At 37.5% G+C, this 16,171-nt stretch overlaps 1 protein-coding gene across 2 annotated transcripts in view; it reads left to right on the plus strand.

Annotated features, from left to right (window-relative positions):
- Positions 1-16,171, plus strand: part of med12 (mediator complex subunit 12) — a 177,336-nt gene that overhangs the window by 34,640 nt on the left and 126,525 nt on the right. For both annotated transcript variants that reach the window (XM_063060861.1, XM_063060862.1), the window contains exons 3-10: positions 5,548-5,739; positions 8,259-8,418; positions 9,006-9,181; positions 11,192-11,302; positions 12,425-12,697; positions 14,144-14,290; positions 14,436-14,535; positions 15,824-15,960. In XM_063060861.1, the coding sequence (XP_062916931.1) occupies positions 5,548-5,739; positions 8,259-8,418; positions 9,006-9,181; positions 11,192-11,302; positions 12,425-12,697; positions 14,144-14,290; positions 14,436-14,535; positions 15,824-15,960 (1,296 nt within the window). The remainder of the gene's footprint in view (positions 1-5,547; positions 5,740-8,258; positions 8,419-9,005; positions 9,182-11,191; positions 11,303-12,424; positions 12,698-14,143; positions 14,291-14,435; positions 14,536-15,823; positions 15,961-16,171) is intronic.

Genomic DNA, 16,171 nt, shown 5'->3' on the forward strand with positions numbered 1-16,171 from the left:
AAGAATCCTCTGCAGTATATGCTTATTTGGTTAGGCAGTGTAAAGTTATTTTTTCAGGTTGAAGCCACCTTATCAGAACTGGTAAGGGAGAAAATAATGGAGAACCATAGCATTGGCCGTTTCCTCCCTCCAGTGCTGTTTGACCTGATGAGTTCTTACAGCAGATTGTGTGTTTCTGGAAGAGGGTAAAGAAGTTACTTTTACATTACAAAAGGGAGGGGAGAGTTGCAAAGGACAAATGGAATATCTGTGTGCTCTGTGGGCAAGTTGTAGGGTCATTCAGGTAATAGATTAATAGGGGCACCTAAAGAGAGGCAAAAAACAAAAGCTATGAAATGTGGACAGTTAAGGAGTGAGAATACAAGCAAAGGAACACAGATATTGCAAAGTGCAGGGTTGTGGCATATTTTAAATGGGCCAGGCTGTACTAGTGGAGAAAGAAAAATTAAACCAGTATCACTGGATGACTTGCAATAGAATAAGCAATTCTGATATAATCAAAGTCAGTTGCCTGTAGTTGTACAGTACGTCATTGCAAATAGAAGGTTTTGTTAAGCAAATTGCCCAGACTAAGGGTGGGATAGAGAATTGAAAAGACAACTGGGAGTTATGAGTCATCTCTGTGTGCTTGAATGAAGGTACTTTTGCAAAGTAATCACTCAATATGCTTTTGCTTTCAGTAATGTTGTAAACACAAAATACAGTAAACTAAATTGGAGGAAATGCAAGTGGATTGCTGCCTTACTTAGAAAGACTGTTTGGGACCCATTCAACCACACAAGTTGTGTCAACCTCCTTTTTCTTTGAGTGCTGTAAATTCAGAGAGAAAATGACAGTTAGTAATGGATAAGAAGAGGGTAATGTCTCCAGAATACTACTTGGGTTCTTACTTTCATCCTCTGCAGATCTATTAACGGTCAACTCCAGATGCAACATTTAATTTACCACTCCATACTTTTAATCTAGCCCACCACCTTTTGAATTTGTATTTTTGTTCACTAAAGACCAATTCTGATATAATTCTTAAAACTGGTGATGAAGATAATGCCCCTGAAGTTTGGCAAATTGACCTTCACCTCACAAAGCCAAGTATCAGCTTCCAACACATCTCACATACTTCCCTCTGGACCATGACTCCATGCTCAAAAATCAAGTCATTGTCTCTCGGGCAGTCATGAACTTGCTCAAAAGTTTACCCCCCCCCCCACCAATTTCCAGCTTCACAGACTCCAACGCCTCTTATTTACGAACCGCAAGCAGAACTGACCTAGTAGACTCATAATTTCAGCCTCTTCCTGCTTTACCAAACTTATTTCATCCTATCTTGAATTCCAGCTTGTCTGTGAATAGTCTGAGCACTTCTTTCTTGTAAAGTGGAGTGGCCCAGTTGGCTTCCTTCTACTAGCCCACTAGTTTACCTAGTTGATCTCATTGTTACATTGAACAGTCATTGTTTTAATCCTTCACCTTTTTGCAGTGCATTATTAGTATTGCTTCATACTCAATAATTTCATTGACTTTTTGCTTTCAATTTCCATATTGTTCTCAACTTTACATGGCCCAGCTGTCTCAGCTGTACGTCCTGTTAAAACTCTGACTGTATTCTAACAGTTCTTTTGTCCTCATATTTTTCTGATGACAAGACTTTGAAATGTCTTCCTGAACTGTGTCTTCCCGTCTACTTGTTCCACAGACTTGCATTTGTAGGATATTTTATTTGTGTTCTCACTCTTTAACAGTTATTCACTTTCTTTCTATCTAATTGCACCCATCAACCCAATGACTGGTTGATGTTTATTACTTACCCCCATGCAGCATTGACTTTGCACTTTCAGAGCTATTTCCTTTGTCATATCTATCTTTACCTCAGCTTTTTTTGTAATTGAAAATGGTCTTTTTTTTTCTTTACAGACAAAATTCTGTTTCTTTTTTCATAGTGGCTGCCTGATCTGCAAAGTACTTGGGTACTGAGAATATTGTACATTTGGAAATGTGAATCTTCTAATGAGATACTAAGCTGCTCTTTCAAATAATCTATAGATATCCTGTGGTGCTAACTAAAGATTAGCAAAATGCTGTTGTTCAGACTAAATACTTCCAGCAAAGATTGGGATAAGACAAATTAATTGAGGATTACTTTTGTGGCATTTTATAGTGTTCAAAACAGTAGCAGCTAATATATACAGTGACCACTTTAATAGATACCTCCTGTACCCAGTAAAGTGGCAACTGAGTGTATGTTCGTAGTCTTCTGTTGCTATTGCTCGTCTACTTCAAGGATCAAAGTGCTGTGTTTTCAGATACAGGCAGTCCCCGAGTTACGAACGTCTGGCTTACAAACAACTCATACTTACAAATGGAAGAAGGAGAATGCCGTCTGCCATTTTAAGTCCTTGCCGTTAACACTGTGTTGAGTGTGTAACTTTGTATTTGGCTTAAATTTTTCTCAGCAAGATTCAACCTGACCCCACCCCCCCCTTTTCCAGTCAGTACCACCCCCACTTGTCCCATTTAACCTGTCTCAGTGCGGGTGGACTTTAGGACCCGGGGGAGCTTAGGTCAGGATCCGCCACCCATGGCTGCTGCTGAATCCGTAGTGTTTCTGTTCCGTTGACAGAAAACGATCATGATTGAAAATAAAGTGGAAATAATAAAGTGATCGGAAAGAGGTGAAACGCTATCGGTCATTGGAAAAGTGTTAAGCTACAGTCGGTCAACGATTGGAACAATTTTATTGGATAAAGGATAAAGTGAGAATAATGGAACATGTGAAATGCCCTGCCCCAATGAAAGCTACAATTATTACTAAGCAATGCACTGATTTAATTATTGAAATACAAAGTTTGTGCATACGTTTCTTAAGTGTCTTATATGCATAGAAAGGTAAAATATATACTATATACTAAGACAAACGTTTGACTAACTGACGCTAAATAATACCGGATATAACTGTTCCGACTTAATACAAATCGGACTTAAAGACGGACTCAGGAATGGAACTCGTTCGTAACCCGGGGACTGCCTGTATCCTGTTCTGCACACCACTATTGTAATGCATGGTTATTTGAGTTACTGTCACCTTCCTGTCAGCTTGTACCAGTCTGGCTATTCTCATCTAACATCTCTCATTAAAAAAAACGTTTTTGTCCACACAAACGTTGGTCACTGGATGTTTGTTTTTGTTCTCCACACCATTCTCTGTTAACTCCTGAGACTGTATCTGAATCAGAATCAGGTTTATTATCACTGGCATGTCTTGTGAAATTTGTTAACAGTAGTGCATGGAAATTCCATAAAGTCAGCAGTTTCTGAGATGCTCAAACTATCGTATCTGTTACCAAAAATCATTCCATGGCCAAAGTCAATTAGATCACATTTGTTTCACCTTATGATGGTTGGTCTGAATAACAACTGAACCTCTTGAGCATGTCTGCATGCTTTTTTGTATTGAGTTGCTGCCACTTGGCCCTTTAGATATTTGCACTAATGAGCTGGTGTACATGTGTACCGAATAAAATGGCCTTTGAGTGTATATTGGAGTTTGTAGCCATTTGCTTGACGTAAAGTGCATTGAAGCTCGTTATTTTGTGCTGAGGTAACTAACAGGCCAAAATAAATGTGCTGTATTTTATTTAGATGAGGGGTGCTTTTTTGGAAGCTTATATTTGATTAGTATGGTATATCTAGTATGGTAAGATAATTAATAATATAGAGGAAACTCTGCTTCTTGGATATTAATACTCATCCAGAGCTCCTCAGCACTTTTATCTACATAGAAACTTGCTGCTGCAGCTTCCTTACTCCACCCCAGCTCTCAATCACGATTCCCTTGCCAGGAATGACAACAGAAATGTCTCCCTGCAAGGAGAATCATGGCATGGTCCTCCACAATTCATACAAGTGGAAGGGCCACTGTCTAAGTCTCAGTGGATGCATCTTCCCCATGTGCCAATGAAGAAAATTGCAGGGAGAAGTATTAACATGACCATTTTTGACCTTAATAAAATGAGTTTGCTCAGTTAATTGAGGGGGACTGTGAAGCATCCTCAAATTTGTGTGCCCAAATAATTTGTCTCCATCTTGTATTTGCTTTATGAAGATATCCAAACCTTTATCTTAACTATTAGGACCACAACAGATCTGATCTTGATTCAGGCTGGCTTGAAACCAGATTGCATAATCAATTAGATACTTCCCTCAGTCTTTCTTGGCTGTAATGCTGCACTTGCCTTCAGATTTCCAACAAGTTATAACTGAGCAATAAAAAGAATGGAAAACTATTCAACCTACATTGCTTCCTCTCCAGAACTAAGATTAGCCCTTTATAGTTGAGTTGCAGTACGTGGACGATGCATACATATACATGCAATTTAAAACCAAGTTCCAAGCCATTTTCTGCTGATAAATACTGAAGAGTGGATTGAGCAAGGTTCTTTTGTACCTAAAATCCACAAAACAAATGTCCTCAACCAACTAGCTGTTGTTGTATGACATTAACTTCTGACAATAAAGATTGACGTAGACGCGTCCCATAATCCTTTACCTAAATTTCTGCAAAGGTAGACACTGATAAAATTTACTTAGTCTAGCTGTCTGAGGGAAAAGTGTGTTTTAATTTTAAGGATTCAGTCTTGACAAGATGTCAATACTAGCTGGGCAGCAGTGATCCCTGTCCTCCTTTAAAAATTATATTTATTTCTAAGATTTAGATTGCTGAGAAGAAGCACTTCAGAACACTGGAGGGGTATCACTTAACTGTCTCCACAAAATACTCCCATTCATTGGCAGGATAAGCAATTCACTAGCTTCCCCAACATTGAGTTGACTTTGACGGGCTACTTCGTATGCATCACCTCACTGCAGATTTTTGAAACCTCTTCTAAGCTTTGTTGTGGCAAGAGATCTTCCATTGAAGAAAAGAAATGATTCAAAGCTGTATATAAAGCTGTTTTAAAATATCGCAGTGTGCCCAACTGCTCATGCAATCCGTGGCCTGCTGCTATTCAAATTGAAAGAATTTTAGTATTTCTGTTTTTGGTCGTAAACAATATTTGTTAAATCTATTTCATGGGAATAAACCCTACAACTAGTCAATATGTTTTATACGCTCTTGGTTGAAAAAAGGTTCGCCAGGATGTCTTCTGCTCTTTTTGTATAGACATAGATTTTTGACATTCAACAATGGGATGAAGCAGAAAAGAGTGTTGATTTTCATCTCACATCAAATTTGGTACATTTACTAACATCTTGAGCCTTTTGTGCTGTGCTTAAGTTTCAACAGTTTTTTGTACGAGTTCTTATGTTGAGCCATCATTTTCTGACCATGAGTGAGAGTCGTTTTGAGTATACTTAATTATCAGGGAGTTTTCAGTTTATATTGTGGTTTAGAGAGACAGTAATATAAACTAATTCTAATTCAAGGACTGTTTCAATATTGTCATTCAAGGTTTCCTGCATTATTGCTCTAACATGAATATTTGTAACAATGGTTGTAATGTGTGCTTGTGATGCAAGGCCCTTTCAAATCTTTATTCAACTGTGTTGTAGATCAGCTCCTACTTCAGCAGTATAATTGCTGAGAAGTTGAGATGTAACACATTCCCAGATACTGGCAGAAGGAAGCCTCAGGTTAATCAAAAAGACAATTTCTGGCTTGTCACGGCTCGTTCTCAGCCTTCGATACATAATTGGTTTACTGATCTGGCTGGAACCAAACCACTAACTCAGCTTGCAAAAAAGGTAAGCTTTCTTTGATACCAACTTTTACAGGATGCATTAATATTTGATTTGTGGAAAGCATAGGTTCTTCAATTGATATAGCTTAAGCCCAATTATCCTGCTGAGTTTTGAACTATAAAACACATCTTTGAGAATTAAAGAAAGAACTGAAGATGATTTTACCAGCACCAGGTAGAATAACTTGTAGCTTTTTGTGCTCTCTTAGCTATCTTAATAAAACCAAGAATTCCATTTTTGGGCAGTTGTTTTTTCATCTCTTCTACCTTTAAGGAACAGAATAATTTACCCAGGTTTCATTGTTCTCACATGGCCTTAAGAAATCCCATTTAGTTCATTATGCTTATCCTCTCTTTTTCCATCAAAATGTATCACTCCTCATTTTTTGTATTAAATTTCATAAATGTCTCATCTGTCGCCTCCTGATACATTTTGCTAAAATCTTCATTGACATTTCAAAATTTTGTATTATCTGGAGAAATTATGCCACCTTTATTTAAGTTCAAGGTTTGAATAAATGATCCTTTTATTGATTTGAAGGGAGTCCAACTCTTACAAGTAATTCTTCATCAACTCTTCTTTACCCAATTTTGTAACTGTGCTGTGACCATTCCTTTAATCCTGTTGGTTTTTAATTTTGCTAACAAGTATTATGCTTTGTTAAATGCCTTTGGAAAATAGATGTACACTGCAACAAAAACACTGGCCTCTTTTAATTATAAAGATTGCTGGTGAATGCAGCAGGCCAGGCAGCATCTCTAGGAAGAGGTACAGTCGACGTTTCGGGCCGAGACCCTTCATCAGGACTAACTGAAAGAAGAGCTAGTAAGAGATTTGAAAGTGGGAGGGGGAGGGGGAGATCCGAAATGATAGGAGAAGACAGGAGGGGGAGGCCTCCAACCTGATGGCATGAACATTGACTTCTCAAACTTCCGCTAATGCCCCACCTCCCTCTCGTACCCCATCCGTTATTTATTTATATGCACACATTCTTTTCCTCTCTCTCCTTTTTCTCCCTCTGTCCCTCTCACTACACCCCTTACCCATCCTCTGGGTTCCCCCCTCCCCCTTTTCTTTCTCCCTGAGCCTCCTGTCCCATGATCCACTCATATCCCTTTGGCCAATCACCTGTCCAGCTCTTGGCTCCATCCCTCCCCCTCCTGTCTTCTCCTATCATTTTGGATCTCCCCCTCCCCCTCCCACTTCCAAATCCCTTACTAACTCTTCTTTCAGTTAGTCCTGATGAAGGGTCTCGGCCCGAAACGTCGACTGTACCTCTTCCTAGAGATGCTGCCTGGCCTGCTGCGCTCACCAGCAACTTCTATGTGTGTTGCTTGATATTCCAGCATCTGAAGATTTTCTCGTGTTTGTGTTTGGCCTCCTTTAATTCCCTCTTTTTGTTGTTGTTCAACCAAGCCAGAAGCTTACTATTAACAAACCTGCAGTGACTCATTAATTCATATTTTTCCAAGAACCAATTATTTTGTCCTTCTATTCTACTTCAAAAAAAATTCTTTCATTAAAGTTAGGGTGACTGATAAATGGTTGCTGTCATGGCAAGGAAACAGGCCCTTTTCCTACAAGGTGCATGAGAATCACCTATTTACACATTTTTAGTTTTCTCTACATATTCCCATCAACTGTGCCCGGATTGTACTATTCATATATACACTATACAGTGGCCAAATAACCTAACAAGCCTCATGTTTTAGTGTTGTCATTTTAAAATTTGAGATATGCCCACCTCCAGTTTTGTTTAAATATTCACCTGAAATGGATCAATTGTCATATATTAATTACGCCCATTCTACCTGTATTCAATTCATATTAATATTATCTCCAGCACTTCTCCCCACCAGGAATTGCTACAAAAGTCTAAAGTTATCTAGACTGGGTATAGTCTATCTCGCTGGGCTTCCATAGTTTAGAGTCCATGGTATAGATAATGTTAGGCATCTTGTATCATTCCTTAATTTCTCTTCAATTTTGCTCCTCTATCTCCTTCCCTGTATTTGGCAATCTATTGTTTACAACCAGTAACATACTGTCTCGTTCGTAATGTATTTTGACAGGTGGTTCTGCAAACCCCTTCACACCACTTCTGTCTTAGCACAGAGTCCAGTAATTGTTTGTATGATACTGAGATGAATGCATGATCATACTTAATGTATCTTGTGTCTGGCCTCACAATGTCGCTTTGCTGATGACTAGCATATGAGTGCAGCCCATGAATTTCTGTGGGGTCACTGATCTTAAGCAACGAGATAAGTGAAGTTAATTTTTCTCCCAATCCAGTACTGTTTCCTTCCTCTGAACATTGCCTTCTTTTTGATGCTACTGTTACACCCTTCCACAAAAATAGTGCTATTGAGCTTTTGTTCTAGCAAACCACAGCTGCATGTCTAATCTGGTTTACCTGTTCAATATTTTGTAGGATTGTATTTCAATTTGTCACAGAGTTTATGCTGAAACAATATTGGGATTTAAAAAAAAATTCTAATTTGACCTCTATGCTATTTCAGGTGCCTATATTTAGTAAGAAAGAAGAAGTGTTTGGCTATCTGGCCAAGTATTCTGTGCCAGTAATGAGAGCAGCTTGGCTGATAAAAATGACGTGTGCCTATTATGCGGCAATAACAGAAACCAAGATGAAGAAACGCCACGTCATAGATCCATGTATAGGTAAGGTTAACAATAAAATGTACTATTATGAATGAATGTATTTGACATTTGTTTCGTATATGATTTGAAGTTGCCTTGGTAAGTGTATTACATAAACAATTTGATTTTGCATCAGCAGCATGCCATGCTAGAGATTAAATGCTACATTTTATTGAAGTTTAGTGTGCATGAAAAGTTCATTCACTTCACTGGTTTATTTCTTTCCCCCTAAAGTGGCTGCAATGCAGGTTCAGGCATTGCAGTTATTTGTGCGATTGAATACAATAATTATATTGTGAGAATTTAACAACATTGCTAGATCAAAGCTGGAGTTCTAGAATGTGTTAATTATTTCTGCATATGTTTTGGTATGCTTTTCAAAAGTATCACATACCTATGATTTGAAATCAACAATTGGGAGACAAAAGTAGCCTGAGTTAACTCCTTTCTTGTCGATGAGTCATAACTTGGCTTTCTTTCAGTAATTGTGGATTCTATGAATCCTGTTGGGTCTATTTTATTATTGATTTTAAAATTTGTTTTAGCCAAAATAGTAAGGTGAGAAATTTGCTGGTGTGATCTACAAGTAGATCAATTTCTTTTTGCAGAATGGACTCAGATCATCACAAAGTACCTTTGGGAACAACTGCAAAAGATTGCCGAGTCCTATCGACAAATTTCCACACAGAACAGTGGGACACCAATGCCACCCACAGTGCCTGAGGTGGAGCAGGCCATGAAACAGTGGGAGTATAATGAAAAGCTGGCTCTTTACATGTTTCAGGTAATGGGGAATGCTTTAATTGCATGAAAAGAAGTTGGCAAGCGTACTCTGCATTTCCTTCAAGAAACTATTAAATCATTATAAATGGCAGGATGTAATGCAGAAAAATTGGAAAAAAGAACATTTGTTTCTGTATGGTAAATGGTTAGTTTTCTGACTGATTCTACCATAAAAAGTTCAGTAATTGAATCAATTCTGCAGTTTTGGTGTTGGCACCAGAGCAAATAATAATAAAAATTACCATTTAAAAAAAACTTGGCTTGTGTTCTTCAAGGGAAATTCATATCACTTTGTCGAATTGTAACTTAAGTTCGCTTTTTATGCCTTTGAATGGCCTCATAAGTTATTTATTTAGGGCAACTAGAGATATACCATGAATGCATTTATCCTCAATGATCTAAAAGTAATTTTCTTATACAAACCTGGGTTATATCCCTGTATTTTGGAGAAGGGCTTAATCTTGCATGTAAAACACTGTTTTGATTAACAGAGGCAAACCATAATTGGCTGAAAAAATCTGAAAGTTGTTACTTGAATTAAATAAATAAAACTGGTGGAAATATAGTGAGTGTAGAGAGAAATGATTAGCTCTTCAGGTCAGTATTCTTTCATCAAAATAGGGGAAACTCCTTTCAAATACAGTGGTTTCTGGTTAATTGTGCCATTGGTTAATCAGGGCAGCCATTTATTTGGGACAACTCATAAAGAACAAAACTAAAATGAGAAAATAGCCAGGATTCCCTTTGTGTATTTGGGACACTATGCCGCTTAATTAGCACAGGAGACTCTTGCTGAACAGTTTCTAGTTGGCATCAGTTATGTGCATGTGTATGGCCTTTAGACACTACTCCTTGCTCAGAGCGATCAGTTTTTAAATGGTGTCAATTGCATCTGTTTGAGTTTAAAAAGTAGTGATTTTTTTGTGAGTAATTGTTGGCATGAAATAAGCTGTAAGACAATTCAGAACTGTTTCACTCACCGTGGTTTCAAGCATTCAGGCTTGGAGATGCCAGAAATGGCCAGGAGTGAAAGTGAAATGGTTTCTCTACTTCAACGAGTTAGGAATTATGAAAGTGTCAATAATCATCTTGCATGTTACAATGAAAATGATGATTTGGAGGATGCAGTGATTAAAACTTATGAAGGCAGTCCATTGTCTGCACTAAGTGTCTCCGTTGATTTATTAATTTACACTCAAGTAAAAGAACACAGCAGGTGAATACGTCTGTCAGTAACTATTAGGAACTAAACTAATACTCAGTTTTATAGTACTATAGAGGTATTGGTGGTGTTCTAATTTGTTCCTTATTTCATTTAAATGCATAAATCGTTAATGAGTTAAACAGTAGTTTTTTTTCCCCCCTTTTAACTATTTCCGAGGAAGTTCGGCTCATTGGGGTTGCTGCTAAATTGGGCCAAAATATATTGGTCTCAATGTGTTCCAATTAACCGGAATCCTCTGTACTACTTTGATTTCTCTTTTGTCATTCTCCTATATTCTCCCAATAAAACCAAATGCAAATTTGTGGAACACTTCATCTTCTGATTGAGCATGATGGGACTTAACACTGAGTTTAACAATTACAGGCAATCAGCACACCTCACATCTCACTCTTCCAACACTGATAGTTTTTTAAAAAAATCTTTTTTGCTAGATATCTGTTGTGTTTGTTCCTATTTGCACTTTGTCCAATCTTGCCTTTATTATTCACTAATCCCAATACCACATTCTTTCATTAGGTTCCATCACTCCCTTCATTGATTAAATACATCTGCCTTACAGTTTATCACAGAACTGCACGTTTTTTTATTGTCTTCTGTTTTTCTCCCATTGTCTATTTTTTCTGATTTTTTCCAATTCTGATAGTCAAATAGAATTGTTAATTTTGCTTCTCTCTCCACAGATGCTATCTGACTTGCATATTTCCATGATTTTTTGTTTGTTTTATTTCAGATTTCCAGCATCTATAATGATTACTTTTTAGATTTATCTGTGTTTTCTGTTTGTAGGATGGAATGCTAGACAGGCATGAGTTCCTGACCTGGGTTCTTGAATGCTTTGAGAAGATCCGACCGGGGGAGGATGAACTACTTAAACTGCTTCTCCCATTAATGTTACAGGTAGGGAAGATATGTCTGTTGCACCAGGCAATTTTTATTGAGAAATTTTCAATTCATTTAACATTACATTTTTGAGTAGAGATTAAAGGGTTGCTCTCTTAAACAGAGGCAGGAAGTTGATATTTAACACAAAATGTTCAGTACAATTATTGTGTAATGGTGATTCTTCTAATTTGTCATCTCCAATTGCTCAATTATCATGAGAGAAAATGTAATTTTATATTTGTTTCACTGTTTAACCTTTAGTATAATTACTGAAATCTTAATACCTGCTTTGTATTAAGGAAATAAAATTAAGGTTGGGAGACTGCTTAGTACCTCATGAGAGTGACCATAATCTTTTAGTTGCCTATCGTCTTAATTCTCTATCCTACTCCTATTTTGACTTCCCTGGATCTGGTTTCCTGCAATGGTCAACCTTCCTCTCCCCAGTAAGGAACACTATTTAGTATTTTGCCTAAGAATATGCAGGTCTTGCAACTCTTATCTAATTCAACACATTCATAAAACTATTATTTCCTGTTACTTCCATTATTACATTTATTTCAGTAACTGTATTCTGTATTTCACACTTGCTGCATTGTTTGTTCTCTGAACTTGTTCACCTTCCTATAGGCAGATTGAATGGCATTCAGTCCCCTCTTTTACCCCCTAACTCTACCTTCAGTCAAGAGGTACCATAGCATTTGGACAAGAACTGTTAGAATGGGAAGCAGCTTCTTCTCCCATTCCGTAAGACTACAGAACCACCTGCCTCCTCCCAGGTCTCATTACATATGAAGTGCCAGTAGATTATACTGTTTGTTCTTTTCATTCTTCATCCTCTCTGAAAATTAAAATCTTGTTCTCACTTCCAATTAACTGAAATGTTAACTTAGTTTTTGCTGCTACAGATGCTGTCTGACCTGTTGAATATCCCCAACATTTTTTTTTAGATTTGAATTATTTGAAGTTGAGTTTTTTTAACTCTATAGATATTGTTAACAATGTTGGATTATTAGTGTAGAAATGCTACATACTGTTAGCTTCTATAGTGTTTAAGCATCAACATTAATTAACTATATAGAATGTTGTCCTTCAGGACATGTAAATTTGTGATTTATGTATTTTTCTTTTCTGCAGTATTCTGGAGAGTTTGTGCAATCTGCGTACCTGTCGAGACGCCTGGCCTACTTTTGTACCCGACGTCTCTCTATGCTGCTAGGCGATAGTGGTAGTAATGTCGTCACAGGAGGGCATCAATCTCATGTGATTGCAGCACCCACTGCAAATACCTTACCTCCAACTCCAACACCGCCACCCAATGGGGCCACCCAACCCCAGTCTCCATTTATGGATTTTTATATTTGTCCACAGCATCGTCCAGTAGTGTTTGGATTAAGCTGCATGCTTCAGGTAGGTCAGCAATCGATCCAGCCTTCAGATATGCCAACTATCTGTTAATTACCAGTGTAAAGCATCTTTTCCCCAAGAAGTTAAAGGTTTAAGATATTTAATCTCTGGATAGTAAAATATAATTTATCATTAAAAGTCATAAAATCTGTCCTGAAGTGCAGCGTTCATGCAACATTAAATCATACAAGTATATAAAACAGATTTGATTCCGGTCTTGACTGTAGTAGCTGTGCATACAAGTAGCATTGGTAGAAGTGCAGATACTGCATTTTGTCCAGTGTTAAGGGGAGTAGTTTAACTAGATTGGCCCTTCTAATTTTTCCTTGCTAAAAAAGTGTATGGACAGTAGGTAAGGGGAAGGATAAGGCTTCACTTCTATCAAATTGCCTGCTGAAGTATAACTTTGGGTAACAAATGAAAAAAGGTTCTTTCCTTAATGAGTGGACCCAGCACATAAGTGCAATTATGAAGAAAGCACAGCAACTCCTCTACTTCCTTAGAAGTTTTCAAAGATTTGGCATATCATCTAAAACTTTGACAAATCTCTATAGATCTGTAGTGGAGAGTATATTGATTGGCTGCATTACAGCCTAGTATGGAAAATCCACAAAAACTAATGGATATGGCCCAGTCCATCACAGGTAAAGCCCTCCTCACCATTGAGCATGTTTACATAGTGTTGTTGAATGAAAGCAGCATCAATCTTCATGAACCCCCACCACTCAGGGCATGCTGTCTTTTCGCTACTACCTTCAGAAGAAGATACTGGAGCCTCAGGACCCACACCACCACGTTCAGGAATAGTTACTGCCCCTCAACCATCAGGCTCTTGAATCAGAGGTGATAACTTCACTCAACTTCACTTGCCCCGTGACCGAACTGTTCTCACAACCTATGGACTCACTTTCAAGGACTCTTCATCTCATGTTCTCAATATTTAATGCTTACCTATTTATTATTATTATTTATTTTTTATTTGCACAGTTTGGTGTCTTTTGCACACGGGCTGTTGATGCGGTCTTTCATTGATTCTATTATGGTTATTGGATTTATAAGAGTATTCTTGCAAGAAAGTGAATGTCATCATTGTATATGGTGGCATATATGTATTTTAATAATAAATTTACTTTGAACTTTGAGCTAGATGGGAAATCACAGATATAAGTAAACGACATGATAGTAAACAAATCATAATGGCATTAGATCTACAGTGGGAGTTTTAGTGTGGGTAGTTGTTTCTGATCATTACCTAATGATTCCTAATGAAAAGTGTTCATTGGCCATATATGCTGGAGATCTGTCTCGCACATAAACTCTGACCATATTGAAAAGGATTTAGTTCCATAAAAATCCAAAATGTAAACCTTATTTCTTGAATAAAAATGTTGTTTCCTGCAGAAGGTTTGTGATTTGTTATCTGTGTGACTGTAGCTATTTGTTTTACAGAGCATCGTCCTGTGTTGTCCAAGTGCATTGGTATGGCATTACTCGTTGACTGATTGCAGAAATAAGACTGGATCACCACTTGATCTTTTACCCATAGCACCATCCAGTCTACCCATGCCAGGAGGAAACTCAGTATTTACTCAACAAGTACGTGAGATTCTGCTCTTTGATATAAAAGCAAAAATGTAGGATTATGAAGAAGCACTTTGGGACATGTTTTTCATTGGAAGTGCTACATAGAGATGAGCTAATACTGAAATTTGCTTTTACTGTTTGCCCAAACCATAACCAGGTTCGAGCTAAAGTGCGGGAAATTGAGGAGCAGATTAAAGAGAGAGGTCAAGCAGTAGAGGTCAGGTGGTCTTTTGATAAGTGCCAAGAAACTACTGCAGGTAATCATAACTTCAAAAAATCGGTGTTTCTTTGCAAGTCGTGAGTGAACTGACAGTCAAACAATGATTGCATTTTACTGTTGAATATTAATTAAATGGAATTATAACACAAGAATTAAGAGTAAAATATGATTGGACATTTTTATCGACCTCAGTCCAACTATCCATCTTTCTACAACCTCTTTCACTCCTCTCTGTCTCTAGTAACTTGTTTGTACTGTCCAGTCAGTGGTTCTTGCTGGAAATGCTGAGCAGGTCAGCCATCATCTATGGCAATAGAAACATAAGTAATGTTTCAAGACAATGACCTTTCATCAGAACCTTTCCTTTTGGCTGAAAACGTGATTTTATTTTTTTACTATATTTTTAAGCATCTAATTTGATAGTTAATGCTCCTTGATATTTGATCTTTTCCACAAAGTGAATTTAGATTCTTTATTGTAGCCCCTAAGTACTGAATCAAATGTTTTTTAAGGTAGTTATTCAAATACTATTGGACATTACATCTGAGATGCTGTCTCCTTGTACAGAGCTAAATCTTTCTTCCTTCAGGATTGTCTTGGGTGAGAGGTTGAAGAGAATGTCAGATTTCCTCTCCTCCTATCAAAACCACCTCATTCACAGCATTTGAAGTACTTTCTTCTTTGCTTTTCTCATCTCTCTCCCTTGATCCTGAACAGGGGCAACAGCTAGTGTTTCAATAACTGACATCATGCTCATGATTACATAATTGCCATTTCTCCTTTTTTTCTCTCCTGCACACTTATTCATTTGTAAATATAGGTTGGTATTGTGGGTTGAGTCTTGTTAGAGTGGGCGATGTGGTGGAAAGTGTGCTGTTGGAATGTAGATAGCTGTGATATTTAAAATACTGTACAGTTGTAAATAAAAAGCTGTAAATACATCCAGCAGGATGGCTTTTGAGCAGCTAACCAAAAATGGATGTGTTCTTTATTTTGTCTCACTCTGTATCCATCTCCTGTGCTGTGTATTAACTTCGATAGCTGTTTAAAAAAAAACAGGAAAATGAAGAGTCAAAGTTTCAGGCTGAGATCCTTCATGAAGACTGAGATATCGACTGTTCATTTCCCTCTATAGATGCTGCCTAACTGTTGAGTTCATCCAGCATTTTCTGTGTGTTACTCAAGATTTCTGGCATCTGCAGAATGTCCTGTGTCTGCTTCAACTTTGTTGCATCTCCATAATTTAAAGTTACTTGTGTCGTGTGGTTTCTTTACAGAACAATTAAGGTTTACATCTTCCATGACACTGCTCTCTATTTTTCCAGGTTTTACAATTGGTCGTGTATTACATACATTGGAAGTACTTGACAGCCACAGCTTTGAAAAATCAGATTTCAATAACTCATTGGATTCCCTGTACAATAGGATATTTGGATCAGGACAGAATAAAGATGGACAGGAGGTGGGTGTATGTTTAATTTTTTGCAACGCTGACTTAAGGGAACTGCATAAATTTTATCTAATTTCCTTCTGAAGGCAACATTTCCTTTCTGTGGTCTAATTTCATATTTACCAATAATCATCCTCTCAGTTTTTTCATTGCATGAAGTTATGTTTGTTATTATATTTGGAAATAAGCTAAAGGTTCTACAGTGATCTTGTCCAAATTAAAT

This window comes from Mobula hypostoma, chromosome 10 (assembly GCF_963921235.1).
Source record: "Mobula hypostoma chromosome 10, sMobHyp1.1, whole genome shotgun sequence".
Lineage (NCBI taxonomy): Eukaryota > Metazoa > Chordata > Chondrichthyes > Myliobatiformes > Myliobatidae > Mobula > Mobula hypostoma.